Here is a 20,751-nt window from a genome sequence, read left to right on the forward strand (position 1 = left end):
TCCTGGTTTAGTCCTGGTTTAGTCCCGGTTTAGTCCTGGTTTAGACCTGGTTTAGTCCTGGTTTAGTCCTGGTTTAGTCCTGGTTTAGTCCTGGCTCAGTGCTGGTTTAGTCCTGGTTTAGACCTGGTTTAGTCCTGGTTTAGTCCTGGTTTAGTCCAGGTTTAGTCCTGGTTTAGACCTGGTTTAGTCCTGGTTTAGACCTGGTATAGTCCTGGTTTAGTCCTCGTTTAGACCTGGTTCAGACCTGGTTTAGTCCCGGTTTAGTCCTGGTTTAGGCCTGGTTTAGTCCCGGTTTAGTCCTGGTTTAGACCTGGTTTAGTCCTGGTTTAGACCTGGTTTAGTCCCGGTTTAGACCTGGTTTAGTCCTGGTTTAGACCTGGTTTAGTGCTGGTTTAGTCCTGGTTTAGTCCTGGCTCAGTGCTGGTTTAGTCCTGGTTTAGTCCTGGTTTAGACCTGGTTTAGTCCTGGTTTAGTCCTGGTTTAGTCCCGGTTTAGTCCTGGTTTAGACCTGGTTTAGTCCTGGTTTAGTCCTGGTTTAGTCCTGGTTTAGTCCTGGCTCAGTGCTGGTTTAGTCCTGGTTTAGACCTGGTTTAGTCCTGGTTTAGTCCTGGTTTAGTCCTGGTTTAGTCCTGGCTCAGTGCTGGTTTAGTCCTGGTTTAGTCCTGGTTTAGACACAGGCACCAAACTCTGGTATTTGTTCTGTGGTGAAATGGTTTTGTTCTGATTTCAAATCCAAAACTGTTGCACTGACACAAAACAACAAACAACAATGAAAGGTTTAAGTGCTTTATTTTATTCTAAAACAATAAAACTAGTAAAATCAAATCAAAGCAAACAACAAAACGATAACATAGCAATAAATATAATAAATGAGTGAAATAATATAAAGCACAAAGGATCACACAATTTACACAGCGTTAAAAGTCAGAAAATAAAACAAGACTTAAAATACCTCTTTATTTGTATATATTTATTTATTTGACAGGGACAATGCAATCATACATAGTTAAAAAAACAAACAAACTTTCACTCATGCACTTTCACTCATGCACTTTCACTCATGCACTTTTACTCATGCACTTTCACTCATGCACTTTCACTCATGCACTTTCACTCATGCACTTTCACTCATGCACTTTTACTCATGCACTTTCACTCATGCACTTTTACTCATGCACTTTCACTCATGCACTTTCACTCATGCACTTTCACTCATGCACTTTCACTCATGCACTTTCACTCATGCACTTTCACTCATGCACTTTCACTCATGCACTTTTACTCGTGCACTTTCACCAATGCACTTTCACTCATGCACTTTTACTCATGCACTTTCACTCATGCACTTTCACTCATGCACTTTCACCCATGCACTTTCACTCATGCACTTTTACTCGTGCACTTTCACCAATGCACTTTCACTTGTGCACTTGCACTCATGCACTTTCACCCATGCACTTTCACCCATGCACTTTCACTCATGCACTTTCACTCATGCACTTTCACTCATTCACTTGCACTCATGCACTTTCACCCATGCACTTTCACTCATGCACTTTTACTCGTGCACTTTCACTTGTGCACTTTCACTCATGCACTTTCACTCATGCACTTTCACTCATGCACTTTCACTCATTCACTTGCACTCATGCACTTTCACCAATGCACTTTCACTTGTGCACTTGCACTCATGCACTTTCACCCATGCACTTTCACCCATGCACTTTCACTCATGCACTTTCACTCATGCACTTTCACTCATTCACTTGCACTCATGCACTTTCACCCATGCACTTTCACTCATGCACTTTTACTCGTGCACTTTCACTTGTGCACTTTCACTCATGCACTTTCACTCATGCACTTTCACTCATGCACTTTCACTCATTCACTTGCACTCATGCACTTTCACCCATGCACTTTCACTCATGCACTTTTACTCGTGCACTTTCACTTGTGCACTTTCACTCATGCACTTTCACCCATGCACTTTCACTCATGCACTTTCACTCATGCACTTTCACCCATGCACTTTCACTCATGCACTTTTACTTGTGCACTTTCACCCATGCACTTTCACTCATGCACTTTTACTCGTGCACTTTCACTCATGCACTTTCACCCATGCACTTTCACTCATGCACTTTCACTCATTCACTTTCACCCATGCACTTTCACTCATGCACTTTCACTCATGCACTTTCACCCATGCACTTTCACTCATGCACTTTTACTTGTGCACTTTCACCCATGCACTTTCACTCATGCACTTTTACTCGTGCACTTTCACTCATGCACTTTCACCCATGCACTTTCACTCATGCACTTTCACTCATGCACTTTCACTCATGCACTTTCACCCATGCACTTTCACTCATGCACTTTTACTCGTGCACTTTCACTCATGCACTTTCACCCATGCACTTTCACCCATGCACTTTCACTCATGCACTTTTACTTGTGCACTTTCACCCATGCACTTTCACTCATGCACTTTTACTCGTGCACTTTCACTCATGCACTTTCACCCATGCACTTTCACTCATGCACTTTCACTCATGCACTTTCACTCATGCACTTTCACCCATGCACTTTCACTCATGCACTTTTACTCGTGCACTTTCACTCATGCACTTTCACCCATGCACTTTCACCCATGCACTTTCACTCATGCACTTTTACTCGTGCACTTTCACTCATGCACTTTCACCCATGCACTTTCACTCATGCACTTTCACTCATTCACTTTCACTCGTGCACTTTCTACTTACTACTTACTTTATTCCGCTGTATGGCATTAAACTTGTGAGTGTATTGCTCAAAAATACCTCTGAAACATGGATTCTCCCAGTGAGCCGCTTGTCTCCACGGAGAAGAATCAGTTTAATGCCGTAATATGGAACTTTCCAGGCAAAACAAATCCAAACCACAGAGAAGAAGGTGGCAGACCTTCCGTCTTTAAATGTTAAACCTGCTGCTGGGACAGTTACTGATTTTGAAAGAAATATCCAAAATAGAAATATTAAAGTCCTTTCAACTGAAAACAATCACACATTTGGAGTTGAACAAAAGCCTCACTTTGCAAAGCTAATGTGTAAAAAATAACATAACATAATAATATTTCTGACAGGTGAAGAAGACAGTGTTTGTTTCATGTGAACAGGCTCAGTAATGACAGAGATATGAACCATAAACCACGTCAACTACTTCTACCACATCATTATAACCTCCATCTTTCTTTTAAACTACAATCTTAAATGTTTACTGTAACTAGAATGCACTCTATTCATAAAAAAACACAAGCCCCATGTGACCAGTTGTGCGTCACCACAGTGTGCCGTTTGTTTTGTTGTTGTTGAAGATCCAGTCCCTTCAGATTGAAAATGACCTCCGGTGACGTCGTCCCACTCCACTTCAGATCCGTGCACTCGGGCCTCAGAACTCCTGCCGTGGACACTGTGAATGGAAACTTCTGGAACAAACAAACTGAACCGACGCTCATGGACTGGACAGACATAATAATGGACCATTTAAAAGATTTTAAAATGACGTTCGGACTTCATTTTATTTTATTGTCTCTCTATGTGTTGTGTTGTGTTTTGTTCTGTTATTCTTTTTTAATCGATGAAAAACATCAAATAAGATGAAATAACTGCAGGATTACGACTGAAAACGTCTCGATTTCAAAAGCGTTGTCCAGATGACGAACTTTGAAACGTTTTCTACCGCATAACGCATGAAATTACACAAATAATAATTATAAAATGGTCTAGTCCAGAGACACTTTGGACTGAAAACAGAAGCAAAAATAGAAGATATAATGATGAGCGACTGACCATTAAAATCACAATTGTTTTCAAGTTAACGTTTATTGCACTTGAATAATAATGGCCGGAACACCATTCATTTACACGCCACGAGAAGAAAAACACAACATGGTACACTAAGTATGTAGGGGCGGGACACTTTCTTTTTCACTCTTTATCTAAGTGTTTCTTCTGATTCAGAACACGACAGGCGTTTAGCTCGACATCGCTCTCCGGACAGGATTGAATCACGATATCGCGCGCCCCCACGATGACGGTGAAAGTATTATCACTATTACGTATGAACTACTGTGCGTGTGTCAGCCAATAACGAACACAAACAGGGCCTTGGTTTAAAGCTGTGCAGACGGACTCGCTGGAAAGGTGTGATTTTTATGTGTTGTTTTAAGTGCGTTTCTGGTGCGACGGCCGCGTGGCGAGGGCAAAGACGAGTGGCGAGGGCAAAGACGAGTGGCGAGGGCAAAGACGCGCTCGCTCTTAAATGGCGCTGGGGTTGCGGAAGTTGTGCCCGGCAAAGCGAGCTTGATCGCCCAACTCTTCCTCAATTCTGAAAAGGAATAAACAGCAAGGGAATTAGGGCGGAGCAGGGAAAGCCGGTGCGTTTTAGTGAATGAAATGATAACACTCGCCTCATCAGTTGATTGTATTTGGCGAGACGCTCTGATCGACACGGGGCTCCGGTTTTAATCTACGGAACAAAAAAAAGTGTCATTCATTCAAACTCTTTATTTTCTAATAGAGGATCTGGGTTAGTTCTGGGTAGATTTATACATCATACATAATTTTAAGTCGTCTAGTCAAATGATTGTTTCTGTTCTGCACTTTTTAAATACATTATCAGCCATGTAAAGGTTGAAATATAGTGACTATAGTGGCTTTTAGATAAAGAATATTTCTAAATTAAGTGTGTTGTTAATGCAAATCTGAACTATTTAAATTCTTTTTTGACATTTTGATTCACTAATGCTTCTGTTCGTGTGTGTTTTAGAGTCTGTGAAGTGGTTGTTCATCTGCTTCATTCCTGTGAACGTTGTTAATTGGTGTTAACTGATGTTTGATTGGATTTCCTGTTTGTTAAATCCCGGTGATTTTGTGCGCTGCATAAAAATGTTTTTATAGTGGTAGATTATTGAGATTGTGACCAAACAACAGGGAAATCTTTCATTTTCTTTCATTCAAGTTTGTGACCGGCTTTAAGAAACTGAATTACCATATTTTCCAGATTATAAATTGTACCTTTTTACATAGTTTTGGCCGACTTGTACTCCAAAACGACTCATATTATTTGTTATTTTCACACTGACAACCACAAGAGGGCGCTCTAGGCTCTAAGCGACGCAGAAGAAGAATCTGCACTTCCTCTTCCTCTGGAGTTTGTGGAGTTGTTTAGAAGTGACACAGAGGAAGAAGAATTCAATGGATTTAGTGATTTGGGGTAAAACTGATGCTTTGCTAAACTTGTTAGCATGTTCTTTATGCTATAGTTATCTGAATAACTGTTCATTTGTTACGTTAACATACCAGACACTTACCACAGTTCTGTCTGTGCCTCATGTAGCTGAAGGTGTTAGCGTTAGCATACGTCATGTAGCTGAAGGTGTTAGCGTTAGCATACGTCATGTAGCTGAAGGTGTTAGCGTTAGCATACGTCATGTAGCTGAAGGTGTTAGCGTTAGCATACGTCATGTAGCTGAAGGTGTTAGCGTTAGCATACGTCATGTAGCTGAAGGTGTTAGCGTTAGCATACGTCATGTAGCTGAAGGTGTTAGCGTTAGCATACGTCATGTAGCTGAAGGTGTTAGCGTTAGCATACGTCATGTAGCTGAAGGTGTTAGCGTTAGCATACGTCATGTAGCTGAAGGTGTTAGCGTTAGCATACGTCATGTAGCTGAAGGTGTTAGCGTTAGCATACGTCATGTAGCTGAAGGTGTTAGCGTTAGCATACGTCATGTAGCTGAAGGTGTTAGCGTTAGCATACGTCATGTAGCTGAAGGTGTTAGCGTTAGCATACGTACACCTATTCACCATGTTCTCTCATCTCTTATTATTTTAAACTGCATTTACAGATGAAATGTCTGTTCTTGGTCTTGGATTTTATCAAATAAATTTCAAAAATGCGACTTATACTCCAGTGCGACTTATATATGTTTTTTTCTTCTTTATTATGCATTTTTTAGCTGGTGCAACTTATACTCCGGAGCAACTTATAATTTGAAAAATATGATATAATTCTGAAAGACAATTATTAGACAAGTTAAATGTGACAAAAACAGACTGATAAAAAAGTTCTATAAATGTAGGTCTATATTTTGTGCTTCATGTTGAACTAAACGGTTATATTCATCATCCTGCGTCAGGATTGGTCACTTGCTGGTGCGTTGTTGCCGTGTTTACCTGCCCAGTGCAGAGGCCGACCACCAGGTCAGCGATGAACGTGTCCTCTGTCTCTCCAGAGCGATGACTGACCATGACCCCCCAGCCGTTCTCCTGAGCCAGTTTACACCTGAGGGAGGATGGCACAAAGCAAAGGAGGATGGCATAACGCAAAGGGCACGTTAAACAAAGGATTGGAATAATCTCTAAACTCTGGAATAATATAAAAGTGAAACGATGCCTTAAATCACATTGTCTAATAAATTGACAGAATTATTATAATATAAATGAACAACTTCATCAAACAATATTTTAATTTATGTTTGAACTGTTGAGATGCAAATCTAATATGGTGGAAATGATTGCATTATATGATATGGCTGTGAAATGCTGCCATAATGATATTATTATGATATCTGAAAGTACTTATGACAAAATAATGTTATTAAAACAAATATGTTCATACCTTGATGTATAAGTCAAACTCTGTCATAATAAGAACTCTAACAGAGACAAAAGGTCAGACTAAAACGAGGTTAATTTGGACTAAAAAAGGAAAATCATTCATGAAAATCAGCCTTTTTCAACATTTTCATATCAAACAGTAAATTCTTCTCAGATGTTATTGGGATATATTTCGTTTATTGTATCAATATCAATTATTGCATCTCCAATATTACCATAATGATATTTTTGCAACATATTATTTATCCCTAGTTTCTAATTGAGCTACATTGGCCGAGTAATTGTAATTCATTCATCATCAGTGCAGTTATCTAAGTGTAAACCTGTAAACGAGTGAAATGTTGAACTCCGACACCCACGGCCCCGCCCTGAACACGCTCACATCGTCCAATCGGAACTCACGCTTTGATGGCCTCGGTCACGGAGCCGATCTGATTGACTTTGAGCAGTAAACAGTTACAGGCTTTGTCCTCCACGGCCTTTTGTATCCGGCGCGGGTTTGTCACCGTCAGGTCGTCCCCCACCACCTGCACGCGGCATAAACCAGAGCCAAAATCTATATCATAATCAATCATCGTTTATTCAAAAATCCCTTTGCGACACACAAGGTTAACCAGGAGCTATACAATCAAAACCATAATGATAAATCACAATTCATGATCATTTAAAGGTGCATTATGTAACGTTTCTGGTGTGGGGGGGTCTGTGTGCCACCTGCTGGTCTCCATGGAGATGTTTTTTGCATTGTCTGGACTGTTCCGCAGTGTGGCATGGAACGCATCCATCTCCAATTCGTTGCGCATCGAAACCTTGTCCATGCGGAGATGGATCGGTTTAATGCCATACTGTGTAACGTTCCAAAAACATCGCCGTGGAGACAAGCAGGCAAGCAAGAGGCACGCCCAAATAATGGTTACGTACTGCACCTTTAATGTTTGGTCCTGTTTTTGTTGTTTTTAGATTTTTTTTCAACGTGTGACAAATCAGAACAAAAATAAAATAATAAAATATGAAATAAAATAAAAGCAGTGAGGACCCAAATAGTAAAATAAAAAAATCATGAAAAATGATAAAATAATAATAAAAAAAATATTACTACTAATAATAATAATTTAAAAAAATGTATTAAATTTAAAAATAAATAAATTAAATAAAAAAAAAAAAAAAAAAAAAAAATTAAATATATAAATATAAATATAAAAATAAAATAGAACAAAATGGAATAAAATAAGGTAAAATAAAATAATAATAATGACAATAATAATAATACAACTTTCAACATAAAAACAAATTAAACTCAAACAGTCGTAAACACAAACAAACTCTCACGTTTTTGGACATATTTTCGACGTTGTTTTGACCCACCTGAATCCCGACAGAAGATGTAAATTTGGACCACGCCTCCCAGTCGTCCTGGTCAAAAGGATCTTCGATGGAAACCACTGAGTAAAGGGACAGTGAATTGTAAGTTCAGGAAAAAGAGAAAATTACATTTCCACTGTTTGAAAACCTGCATTTTAGATACTTCAATAGGCTTTAAATAGAAACATTCCTGCATTACATAAAAAATGCAAACACCAAATTGTTCACAGACCAGATGCACGCCACTGACGGACTAAATGTGCACGGCAGCCCATAATTAAAGCTAATCGACAGGCAAGTGTAGAGAAGGACTGGGAATGGACCGCCACTTCTATTCCTCTGCCTAAACGTGGTGAGAAAATGGCAAATAAACATGTTATAACACCATAAATAAACATAAATTCATCCATGTGACCCGCTCTTCTGCTCCGTTTGCTCCGTCTAACCATCTTCTCTGCATCAACAACTCAAATCGGCCATTTATGATCATTGTAGCAGAGAGAAACATCACTGACACGGAGCACAACAAACAGGCGATTTAAATAGGGAAAAGTGCCCACACGGGGCTATGAACCGAGACGAGGGGGCCCGTATTACTCTCTCACACCTGGGATACTGTCCTGAGGAAATCGTACTGCAAATGGCGCCGTCGTCCTGCTTCTGCCAGACGAAACGTGTGTGAATCAGCCGCATCTCGTGACCGCGCTGAAGGATGCCGCGAGTGACCAGAGCGAAACGGTCAGGTATGAAAAACGAACCAACTCTGGGCTGACATTTAACGTTTAGAAGTGAATTATCAGCAGATCAAATGAACCCCGTTGCTCCAGCTGACCCGGTCGCTCACTTTAAGGGGGCAAAGCACAGTTTTCCTTGAGCTGACCGACAGAAATGTGGCTTTCCGACGCACGCAAATCTCTCTGACATCACGTTCGCGTTAAAGCGGGTGCGTGAAATGCCTTGCCCGCTGACACAACAGCAGCATTCGCGTACAAAACGACCAGTCTGCCACCTGAGCCACGGCCCAGCTGTCCACACACGTCTGACTTTACTCCCACTAGGCAGGTCACGATAACAAATGTAGATTATTACTTGTCACTGGCACAATAAAACCCAAAATGATCCCTGCAAAACGCTTTTATAAATGTATATTATAGTTAAAAACACGAGCTGCAACAAATGAATAGCAGATTGAAACACTTTAATACTTATTTAGGTGATATAATTAGTGATAGAAGATACTTAATTGACACGCTATTGCTCAAATCTGGTCGTATGGGAAAATAACCAACAATTCCCTACTTATTATGGAACGATAAGTCGATGTAGAGATTATGGTGACAGGCCTAATTCCCACACGCTAAACAAACGACACTTTCCAAACCTTTTACCTGGGTAGTTGTTGATGAAGCCCTGGTAGATACCGGCCAACTCGTCCGCGCTGATGTTACGCGCCGCGTTTGGAGGCGATTTGAAGTCCAAGTCGTATTGTCCCTCCATGAAGAACTCGGAGGCGGCCACGTCCATCCCGATCACCACTTTGTCGGTGAATCCCGCCTTCTCGATGGCGGTTTTGATCAGCTCCAGGGCTAAAAAACACCATGGGAAATATTAGAGAGTATTTGTACATTTAATGGAGAATTTGTCCTCTGCATTTGACCTTCGTTGTTCCTGAATCTGGACTAGAATCATCTCCAGATTGAGCGCACAGTGCATGTTTTGGGGTTGAGGGAGTATATTTAAGAGCCAATAACAGGTTTAATTCAATTATACTGACAATATATCACCAGATTGTAACTTTTACGGGAAACTGTAACAGATTTATGTCCCCCAATTACAATAATCGGTTTTCTTTTCATTCGTAGGTGCTAAAACGTACCAATTGTCGTTATTTGGTCCTAAATTTTAGTCCTGATGGAGACTTGGTTTGGTCCTTGTTTACTCCTTGTCTAGTCTAGGTTTGGTACGAGTTTAGTCCCACTTTCCATGAGCTGAATGTGCAACTGTGAATTTACCCTTCGATGTGTTTTTTAGCCCAAATACAGTATGAATGGACAGTAAAATATAACTTAAAATGTTTAGAAATACCATGTGATGCCATTTCTATACTCGATACTCTATAATCTATTCTATCATTCTCTCTAGTTTTGCCCACCAAACAATGTCAGTACTATTGTGTAAATTATATATTACCCACTTTTATGTGTGGAAATGTAAAATGTTAATAATGTAAGAGCTCAATTGTCAGTTCAAACGTAGCTTATAACATTTAAACCTTGTGTCGACACAGAGATCTATGGCTGCATTCGTTCACATTTGCACCCACACATACCATTCAAATAGGGACTAAACCAAGAACTAAACCTGGACTAGACCAGGACCAAACCAAATCTGCATCAGGACCAAAAACCATGATGCTCAAGTGTTCAGAATCTCCTGCAGACCTGATTGAGAACCATCTCCCTGAGCGCCCCGAGCCCGAGGCAGTTGAGAGACGTTAGAATTGTGCCATTACCTTCACTATTTTCTTGTATGTTCGGGGCAAATCCGCCCTCGTCTCCCACGTTTGTGGCGTCTTGTCCGTATTTCTCCTTGATGACGCCCCTCAACGTTTGGTACAGCTCCGCTCCGACCCTCAGGGCATCTCTGAAAGACTCCGCTCCGACCGGGAGAACCATGAACTCCTGCATGGCCAGCCTGTTCCCGGCATGAGACCCGCCGTTGATCACGTTAAACGCCTGAAATGAAGCGTTGCCCTTGGTTAACTGCGTGATTTCTAACTCTTTTTGATCTAAACTAAGGAGGAAACCATACTAAAGGTGCACAATGTAACTTTTCCAGTGGAAGGTCTGCTCGGGTCCATGTAGATGCCCACTCACAATGCCTGTTATTCAAGGTTTGTGAGGAAAAACACCTGTCACTGAATAAATGCAAGATAAATAACTTCAATGCCGTTACTGTGGAACATGCTAGGCAGAGAATGCAAGCAGGTAGCCAACCCTCCACCAGAGAAATATCTAAATAGTGCTACTTTATTAACATTATACACACATTTATAAAAGTAACAAAACAAGGGGAATTGTCACTGTAATCTGTCATTCATCCAGGAAAATGTCATAGTGACGAGTAAGAAATTACCTTCAAAACCTTCAAAATATAAATAAATCAGGGGTAGCTCCTTCTCCCCGGATGTAAAATAACCCCCATGTACTCGATAAGTACAGCGCAAAGGTGTAGAAAGAGGTATGAGTGGGGGCAGACCAAAAAGAGGACAGAATATTCATAGAAAAGCTGACGTGGATAAAGCTGTGGCGCTAAAAGGTCAGCTCCAAGCAGATGAAGTTGGCGACGAGCTATCGTATGACAAGCTAGCGGCTGGGGAGCTGGCGGATGACGAACTAGCGGATGGCGAGCTAGCGGATGGCGAGCTAGTGGATGACGAGCTAGCGGATGGCGAGCTAGCGGATGGCGAACTAGTGGATGACGAGCTAGCGGATGACTAGCTGGCGGATGGCGAGCTGGCGGATGGCGAGCAAGCAGACGACGAGCTAGCGGATGGCGAGCTAGCGGATGGCGAGCTAGCGGATGACGAGCTAGCGGATGACGAGCTAGCGGATGGCGAGCTAGCGGATGGTGAGCTAGCGGATGACGAGCTAGCGGAGGGTGAGCTGGCGGATGACGAGCAGGCGGATGACGAGCTAGCGGATGACGAGCTAGCGAATGGAGAGCTAGCGTATGGCGAGCTGGCGGATGGCGAGCTGGCGGATGGCGAGCTGGCGGATGACGAGCTAGCAGATGGCGAGCAAGCGGATGGCGAGCTAGAGGATGGCGAGCTAGAGGATGGCGAGCTAGCGGATGACGAGTTAGCGGATGGCGATCTAGCGGATGGCGATCTAGTGGATGACGAGCTAGCGGACGATGAGCTAGCGGATGACGAGCTAGCGGATGACAAGCTACCGTATGGCGAGCTAGCGTATGGTGAGCAAGCGGATGGCGAGCAAACGGACGTCAAGCAAGCGGACGACGAGCTAGCGTTTGGCAAGCTAACGGATGACGAGCTAGCGAATGACGAGCTGGCGGATGGCGAGCTAGCGGATGTCGAGCTAACTGCTAATGAACAGGCGTCTGACAAAGCAGAAGATTTTCCAAAACGCTAGGAGACAAAACCTGGTTAACATATTCAAGCTAAATATATCGGTGTCAGTTTGGGTGTATGTGGAGTCGTCAGATTTGCGCTGTGAAACTTGCTGAAACTCGATGACCTCATACGTACAGGAACGGGAAGGACCAGTTCTCGATTTCCTGCCAGGTCAGCGATGTGTCGGTATAACGGGACGCCCTTTTCTGCTGCGCCGGCTTTGCATATGGCCAGAGACACTCCCAGAATAGCATTGGCTCCAAACTTGGCTGTAAAAAAAACACAGGAGTGCAGTGAAGAACGATGATGCTGAAGTAACAACGGCCTGTGGCTTTGGAAACGGACGTGTTCGTCTTACATTTGTTCTCGGTGCCGTCCAAATCGATCATCACGTTGTCGAGAGAATCCTGCTCCAACACACTGATGCCCTGTGAGGATCAAACACAGGCTAAAGGAAACATGCACTTCTGCTGCTTTAACACACTCAAAATCACAAATGAACCTACAACTTTTACAGCCGCATCAAACCAATAACAGCAGCAGCTTTTTACCATATAAAAACATCAAAAAATCAAAAGTGTCTAAAGCAGATTTAGAGAGACTTATCCATGTGTTTGTCTGCAGTAGATTAGACTGTAACGGCCTCCTGCTGGTGCCCAGAGTCAGGACTAAACATGGACCGGCCTCCTGTTGGTGCCAGAGTCAGGACTAAACATGGACCGGCCTCCTGCTGGTGCCAGAGTCAGGACTAAACATGGATCGGCCTCCTGCTGGTGCCAGAGTCAGGACTAAACATGGACCGGCCTCCTGCTGGTGCTTCATGTTTATGAATATTTAAATGATGATACTCACAGACTGGATCAGAGCCGGGCCCAGAGTGTCGTTGATGTGGCCCACTGCCTTTGTAACACCTGAGGACCATCACACAGACCACGTTACTATGGTTACTATGGCGATAGCTGCGTTTACATGACAGGCCATGACACAGGGAAAAGGATTCATGTGAAAATGTCGATGTTTGTAATAGAATAAGTCACTAAACGATCACTTTTGGAGCTCACATTGAAGCCGGTTCCTGAACTTAATTTCACATTTGTTTTCCCCAAATACTTTTCAAAACAATCAAAATATTAAGAATTTAAAGGCACAACCGAGGTTAATAAGCAGCAGAGCAGAAACTACTGTCCTTCACATGGTTTTCAGTCCAAAAAACACATTTAAAACTTAAAATCTGTCAAAATGTTTTAGATTTTAGAACAGATTTTAAAAAGGATTATAGGTTATTATAGGTTATAGATTATTGTGTTTAATTACAACATATTTTCTTATGTGACCGGGGTGTGACTTATACTTATATTATATACTTATATACTTACACTTATACTCCGGAGCAACTTATATGTGATATTATTTGTTATTTTCACAATTGCAACCGCATTTCATACTCCAGTGTAACTTATACACATCAGGTTTCAGAGGCGCATTATCACTGCAAATACAGCCGTCCAATTTTCTGCTATGTTTGATCCTCATTTGTTTATGAATTGTCTTGATGTGGACAGTTTAATTAATTCCTTTAACAGCCAATGTTTATCCATTTTAGATCAGGTGGCACCTGTAAAATCCACTCTGTCAACACAGAAAAAAGCTTGTCCTTGGATAAATGAAGATATCCTAAACCTAAAGAGACTATGTCGGAAAACTGAGCGTCTGTGGAAAACCTCTAGTCTTGAGGTCCATAGGTCACACCTCAGAGAGCTTGTGTCATCTTACAATGAAATGATGGAAAGTTCCAGAGCAGCTAATAACATCCAACAAGAAAAACCCCAAAGTGTTGTTTGACACTATAAATTCTATTGTTTGTCCTTCAGCTGCAGTGACTCCTGTTTCCTGCAAAGCCGACAGCAATGAATTCATCAGGTTCTTTATCGATAAGATCAAGATGATCAAAGACCAAATCCCACTCCCATTGTCTGATAAACCTGTTTCTGTGGAGCCTGTTTCCCAAAACTGGTCTTCTTTTAAGCCTGTCACTCTAGAAGACATCTCAGCTCTGGTGACCAAGATGAAACCCTCCTCTTGTACATCAGATGCCCTTCCCTGCAGGCTCTTCCTCAAAGCCTGAAGAGTGGCTCCAGCTCGACTCAGACGGTCCCTCATCTGCCTGAAGAGTGGCTCCAGCTCGACTCAGACGGTCCCTCTTCTGCCTGAAGAGTGGCTCCAGCTCGACTCAGACGGTCCCTCATCTGCCTGAAGAGTGGGTCCAGCTCGACTCAGACGGTCCCTCTTCTGCCTGAAGAGTGGCTCCAGCTCGACTCAGACGGTCCCTCATCTGCCTGAAGAGTGGGTCCAGCTCGACTCAGACGGTCCCTCTTCTGCCTGAAGAGTGGCTCCAGCTCGACTCAGTCGGTCCCTCATCTGCCTGAAGAGTGGCTCCAGTTCGCCTCAGTCGGTCCCTCATCTGCCTGAAGAGTGGCTCCAGTTCGCCTCAGTCGGTCCCTCATCTGCCTGAAGAGTGGGTCCAGCTCGACTCCGACGGTCCCTCATCTGCCTGAAGAGTGGGTCCAGTTCGCCTCAGTCGGTCCCTCATCTGCCTGAAGAGTGGGTCCAGCTCGCCTCAGTCGGTCCCTCATCTGCCTGAAGAGTGGGTCCAGCTCGACTCAGACAGTCCCTCTTCTGCCTGAAGAGTGGCTCCAGCTCCAGTCTCCCTCGTGTCCGTCTGTCCGTCTGTGAGAGTCGGATCTCTCCTTCACTGGAACTCCTCCAGGTTTCTACGCTTTTTTCCCAAAGAGGTTTTTTTTGTAGCTTTTCCTGGCCGAGAAGGAGAGTCTAAGGACAGAGGACCCTGGGACATCGTCCCTCGCCACCACAGACATTGTCTGACTTCATCGCCACCACAGACATTGTCTGACTTCATCGCCACCACAGACATTGTTGATTCATTTCTCCCTGTGGCCCTCAGAGGCAACTGTTGTTGTGATTTTGGGCCTTACAAAAATAAATTGATTTGATTTTGATTTGATTTGAAGTGTTTGATGTTATTGGCCCCTGGGTTACCAAAATGGTAAATCTCTCTCTTTCTACTGGTGTGTTTCCTGGTCCATTTAAACATGCCATAGTTGAGCCTTTACTGAAAAAAACTAACTTGGACCCGACAGACCCCAAAAGTTTCAGACCCATATCAAAGCTCTCGTTCATGTCCAAGATCCTTGAGAAGGTGGTCTCTGAACAATTGTCCGATTTCCTTGATCAGTCAAACATTCACGACTCTTTTCAATCTGGTTTCCGCAAACATCATTCTACGGAAACCGCATTGCTCAAAGTGTCCAGTGACATTATGATGTCTGCTGATTCTGGGAAATGCACTGTTTTAGTTCTGTTGGATCTGTCTGCAGCCTTTGACACTGTCGACCATCATATCCTGTTGAACAGACTGAGGGACCTGATTGGACTGTCGGGGTCAGTTCTTCATTGGTTTTCCTCATGTTTATCCGGTCGGAGCTTTAGTGTTGCTGCAAACCAAATAATGTCCGACTCAGCTGATCTGTTGTGTGGAGTTCCTCAGGGCTCCGTCTTGGGTCCCGTCCTATTTCTGCTTTATATAATTCCCCTGGGAATGATCATTAAAGAGTTTAGTGATGTGTCCTATCACCTGTTCGCTGACGATATTCAGCTCTATTGCTCTTTTAAACCTTCTGAGATCCAGAAGCTGAAATCATTGGTCAGTTGTTTAGTGCAAATTAAACAATGGCTGAGTCAAAACTCCTTGCAGCTAAATGCTGACAAAACAGAAACTATGATTATTGCCCCTGATGATGCCATTCCAGGGATAAACCAGTACTTGGGTGTTTTAGGTCAGACTGCTAAACCAAGTCTTAGAAACTTGGGTGTTGTCTTTGACAAAGACATGTCTTTAGAGCACCACTCCAAGCTGTTGACGAGGAACTGTTTCTTTCAGTTGAGGAAAATCTCTAAGCTCAGGAAAATGGTGTCTCAAAATGACCTGGAACTTATAATTCATGAATTTGTGTCTTCACGTTTGGACTATTGTAACAGTTTGTTTTCCTGTCTTAACAAGAAGGAACTTTCTCGTCTGCAGCTGGTCCAGAACTCTGCAGTGAGGATCTTGACCCGCACAAATAGAAGGGCCCACATTTCACCCTCAAAGCCCTTCACTGGCTGCCGGTCTCCTACCGGATACAGTTTAAAATTCTTGTTTTAACTTTTAGAGCTTTAAATGGTCAGGTCCCATCGTACATCAGCGATCTGATTAAACCGTACGCTCCTTCTCGCTCACTAAGGTCCTTGGACCAGAAACTGTTGCTGGTTCCTCGCACCCGTTTTCGGACCAGAGGAGACAGATCCTTCCAGGCTGTTGCCCCCAGACTCTGGAACGATCTTCTGTTCTCCCTACGGTCACTGGACTCAGTTACTGCTTTTAAGGGTCAGCTTAAAACCTTTTTATTTAGTCAAGCCTTTTAAATGCACTTGTTTTACGGACTGATTTTACTGTATATTGTTGTATATGTATTGTTCACTGTAAGTTTTTTGTGTTTTTATTGTTTTATTCTGTGTTTTGTGAAGCACTTTGTGACCTCTGTCTGTGAAAGGTGCTATAGAAATAAAATTTACTTACTTACTTACTTACTATATATGTTTTTTCTTCTCTATTATGCATTTTTTGGCTGGTGCAACTTATAGTCCGGAAAATACGGCAATACGTCTGCGATACTTTACCCATAAACAAACAAACTAAACTTAGCTGATTTTTATATCTGAATATTATGGTTCAATATTATTATGAACTGAAATGCTTTGCCCTGAATTAATTTGAAGAGAACGCACCGGTCAAGTCTCCAAAAATGATAAACAAACAAACAAACAAACAAACAAACCCTTTACTCATTCTGACAGAGACGACGCTGAACTCTGTGACAGTTTTTGTTTCATGTGAACAGTTCCAGTAGTTACAGCGATGTGGACCATAGAACCAGGTCAACAAATGTGCTTTTTGACCGATAAAAGGCAAATTCTGACCAGTTCTCGGGCTCAATTTTCCACGACGTGACTTGAAACTGACCAATGACAAACAGCTGGAGCACATGTGTCACTTTGAGGCGTCACCTTTGCCCTTGTAGCGGGTTTTGTCTCCATCTCGGAGCTCCAGGGCCTCGTAGATCCCCGTGGATGCACCGCTGGGCACCGCAGCTCGGAATAAACCTGCGTAACAATCAAACCGTGAAGTCATTTCACACGTCGGATTTACAAACACGCAAAACAAGACAAATATGAATCGCAGGGAATGTCAAGAAATCCAATGGTTGTGTTTCCATCTATCGAGACCGTTTATTTCTGCTTCTAAAGTGGTTTCAATTGTGAGAGAGAAATATCGCAATCGTTTTTTTGGAATGTTTAAAAAATGTGCATATCGAGTATATTGACTATAATGAACAGAACAAAAATAAAAATAAAATAATTAATTAATAAATAATAATAGTAATGATAATAATAATAATAAAAAATGATAATAATAAATTACAAAAAATAAAGAAAAAGACACAAAATAAAATAATAATAAATAATAAAATAAATAATAATAGTAATGATACAAATAATGATAATAATAATAATAATGATAATAATAATAATGATGATAATAATAATAATAATTACACAACACAAAGAAATAAAGACACACAAAAATGAAGAAATAAACAGAATCTTTATTGCAGACATGTCTTTCACACCTTTGCTTGTGTTGAGGTCGACCTCGACAGTTGGATTCCCCCTGGAGTCCAGGATCTCCCTGGCAACGATGCTGACGATGGACATCCTGCCTTTTCAGAGCGACACTTGAAAAACAGCAATGTTAAAGGTGCAGTGTCACTTTACTGCTGCGGCTTGTCTCTGCCTGATGATGTCATGTAATGTAGGCCTTTTCCTCGTTCATGTCACCTCGCCACAGATCTGACCTGTAATGTGGTCTTGGTGACTTCATCTGCGCGTCTCTATGGAAACGTTTAATGCCGTACTGTGAGACATTCAGCCCAAGCATCTTAAACCAACTCAGCGTAACGTTCTGGAATTGTCCTGGACGGTTTCTTCCACACAGTCTCCATGGAGATAGCAACGTTTAATGCCACTGTGCAATATTATAGGCACTCGACAAGCAGGGGGATGAGTCCGTTTAATGCCACTGTGCAATATTATAGCCACTCGACAAGCAGGGGGATGAGTCCGTTTAATGCCACTGTGCAATATTATAGCCACTCGACAAGCAGGGGGATGAGTCCGTTTAATGCCACTGTGCAATATTATAGCCACTCGACAAGCAGGGGGATGAGTCGGGTTTGTGGAGATGCAAGCCCGCTCAAGGTAAGGACTAGTGTTGAAGAACAGACACTAAATGTTATACTTTCTGGTCTTATATAAAGCTCAAGATCGTACATTTGTTCAGGAAATGTCAAATTTTGTCCTATTTATTTGTTTTCGTGTTGCTTCTCTGTCAAATGTGTATCTAGTGTCGATAAATAGGCCGTTCTTCTTCTTCTTTTTTTCACAGACCTCATAAAGACGCCTTTTTTCAGTGCTATTAAATCAACCAAAATGCTAAATAAATGCTTTAATTTAATCTGTTTTGTTGTTTCAAAGAGGCTTTAAGGACATGACGATGTGTCATCTGCACTCCAGTCATCCTTCAGGAGCTGTGGACATCTCCAGAAGCGAGGTTCATGAGCATTTGTAGCAGAGGATTAAGATGAAATAAGAGAATCTTATTTTAGGAGGATAGAAACATGCTATAAAAATATATTTAAATCTAACCCCAAAAAAATATAACTATGACTATGAAATGTGCCGCATAAGGACAGAGCGAATGACAGGTAAAGTATCACACTGATATATGCACTGAATATATGTATACATGCACACGATATATGTATTTATACTGGTCTGTGTCAGGTGGATGGGGAGAAACCATCTATAAAACATGACTCTGCAGTTTCAGGGCAAAGTGATCGAGTCTGAAGCAGTTCTCCAGATGACATGCACTTTCAGTCTGGAGAGTAATAACGAGAAGAAACCAGCCACGAGCATCCATTAGTACAGTATTATTACAGTATTAGCACAGTATAAGTACAGTATTACTACAGTATTAGTACAGTGTTACTACAGTATTAGTACAGTGTTACTACAGTACAGAAGCAGAGACTGTCAACCTGATCTAGCCAAATGTTGTGCAGTGTAGCAGCTGAAAACACAGAAATGGAGGAGAAGAGAGAAGGAAACACAGACATGGAGGAGACAAGGAAACACAGACATGGAGGAGGAGAGAGGAGACAAGGAAACACAGACATGGAAGAGGAGGAGAGAGGAGACAAGGAAACACAGACATGGAGGAGGAGATTGGGAATAAGGGAACAGAACATGGAGGAGGAGAAGAGGGTGAGGTGCAGATAAAGATGGAGCGATCCTTTTTAACGTTACCTGCAGAGGGTTTGAAGCCTGGCGGAGTAAGTGTGCAAGTCTGAGCAGATGAGGAAAGGCGACGGAGGAGAGGAGAGCAGGAGGAGTGAAGAAGGAGAGGAGTGGGTGAGGGCACGCGTAGGGGGAGGGGTGAGTGAGTCAGTCACGGGATGATGCTGGGGAGAGAGAAAAGAGAGAAACAGAGAGGGAGGGAACAAAAGGAGGAAGAGGGAGAGAAAAGAGTGTGAAAAGAGGAAAAAAGGGGAAAAAAGAGAAAGAGGGAAATGGAAAATGAAGGTTTAGAACGAGATGGCAGGTGTCATGACATGACCTCTGACCTGATAAAAATGAGAGATATTGTGGATTTTTCAGGTTCTCAGACTGAACTATGACATAAACAGATAATTTTAACATTCACTAAAGGACCAGGCCACAACAACAGAACATGAGAGAATGTTTATTGATTATTGTGATGATGATGATGGATTGGCGTTGGCTGGGCGGAGCCTCAGGATGGGGGCTCGGTCTTAGGTGGTCCAATCGAGAGAACAGAGATGAAGGACCAGGACTGTGCAGATAGGGCTTCTGGGTAATTAGAGGTGTGGTTAAAGGGTGGAGGAGTGGTTTCAGGGGGAGGAGTAAGAGGTGAATTTAGCTTTGGGATATTTCATATTTCAAAACACAACGTTATCAATATAAATGTAAATGAAGGAAAACAAATGGAGCAGTTTTTATTGCGCAGAAATACCTTAAAAAACTAAACTGTGACAATAACAAACTAACCCCAAAGTGCACACGCGTCACAGGGAAAGAACTTGTTGATTTCAGAACTATGTATTTGGGCTTCAGAACTCCTGCCGTGGATACTTTTGGCAGACGACGCAACCTGCACCAACGATCAAGGACTTCACCCAAATCATAAGTGACATTCGTTACGCATCGTGTTTTTCTAATAATGACTTAGTTTGGTGGGAAAGAACCCGCTGTAAACACATCATAGTTTTACACCTGTGAAGCGGCAGTTTGTGGAGATTAAAAATAAGTTCAAAATACAGGAAGTAGAGCTGAATCCCTCTGTGATGTCATCATTATGCGACGTTACACAACTTGAGTTTAAACGATCAT

At 42.3% G+C, this 20,751-nt stretch overlaps 1 protein-coding gene across 2 annotated transcripts; it reads right to left on the minus strand.

Annotated features, from left to right (window-relative positions):
• Window positions 1-4,266: 4,266 nt before the first annotated feature.
• Window positions 4,267-19,765, minus strand: LOC140373918 (gamma-enolase-like). 2 transcript variants are annotated; one of them, XM_072460657.1, is made up of 13 exons: window positions 19,648-19,765; window positions 17,910-18,014; window positions 17,287-17,382; window positions 13,015-13,073; window positions 12,521-12,590; window positions 12,298-12,431; window positions 10,540-10,762; window positions 9,416-9,613; window positions 8,031-8,107; window positions 7,068-7,192; window positions 6,222-6,330; window positions 4,457-4,515; window positions 4,267-4,374 (listed from the first exon to the last, which is right to left on the minus strand). In XM_072460657.1, exons 2-13 carry the CDS (start codon window positions 17,992-17,994, stop codon window positions 4,305-4,307), a joined length of 1,305 nt encoding a protein of 434 aa, XP_072316758.1. In that variant the 5' UTR covers window positions 17,995-18,014; window positions 19,648-19,765; the 3' UTR covers window positions 4,267-4,304. The 2 variants fall into 2 exon arrangements, with proteins under 2 accessions (XP_072316758.1, XP_072316759.1); XM_072460658.1 differs by having other exon boundaries at window positions 17,910-17,999; window positions 19,648-19,727.
• Window positions 19,766-20,751: the final 986 nt, after the last annotated feature.

This window comes from Eucyclogobius newberryi, unplaced genomic scaffold (genome assembly GCF_026437365.1).
Source record: "Eucyclogobius newberryi isolate DKJ021-1_F unplaced genomic scaffold, fEucNew1.0.hap1 SCAF_3, whole genome shotgun sequence".
NCBI classification, from domain to species: domain Eukaryota; kingdom Metazoa; phylum Chordata; class Actinopteri; order Gobiiformes; family Gobiidae; genus Eucyclogobius; species Eucyclogobius newberryi.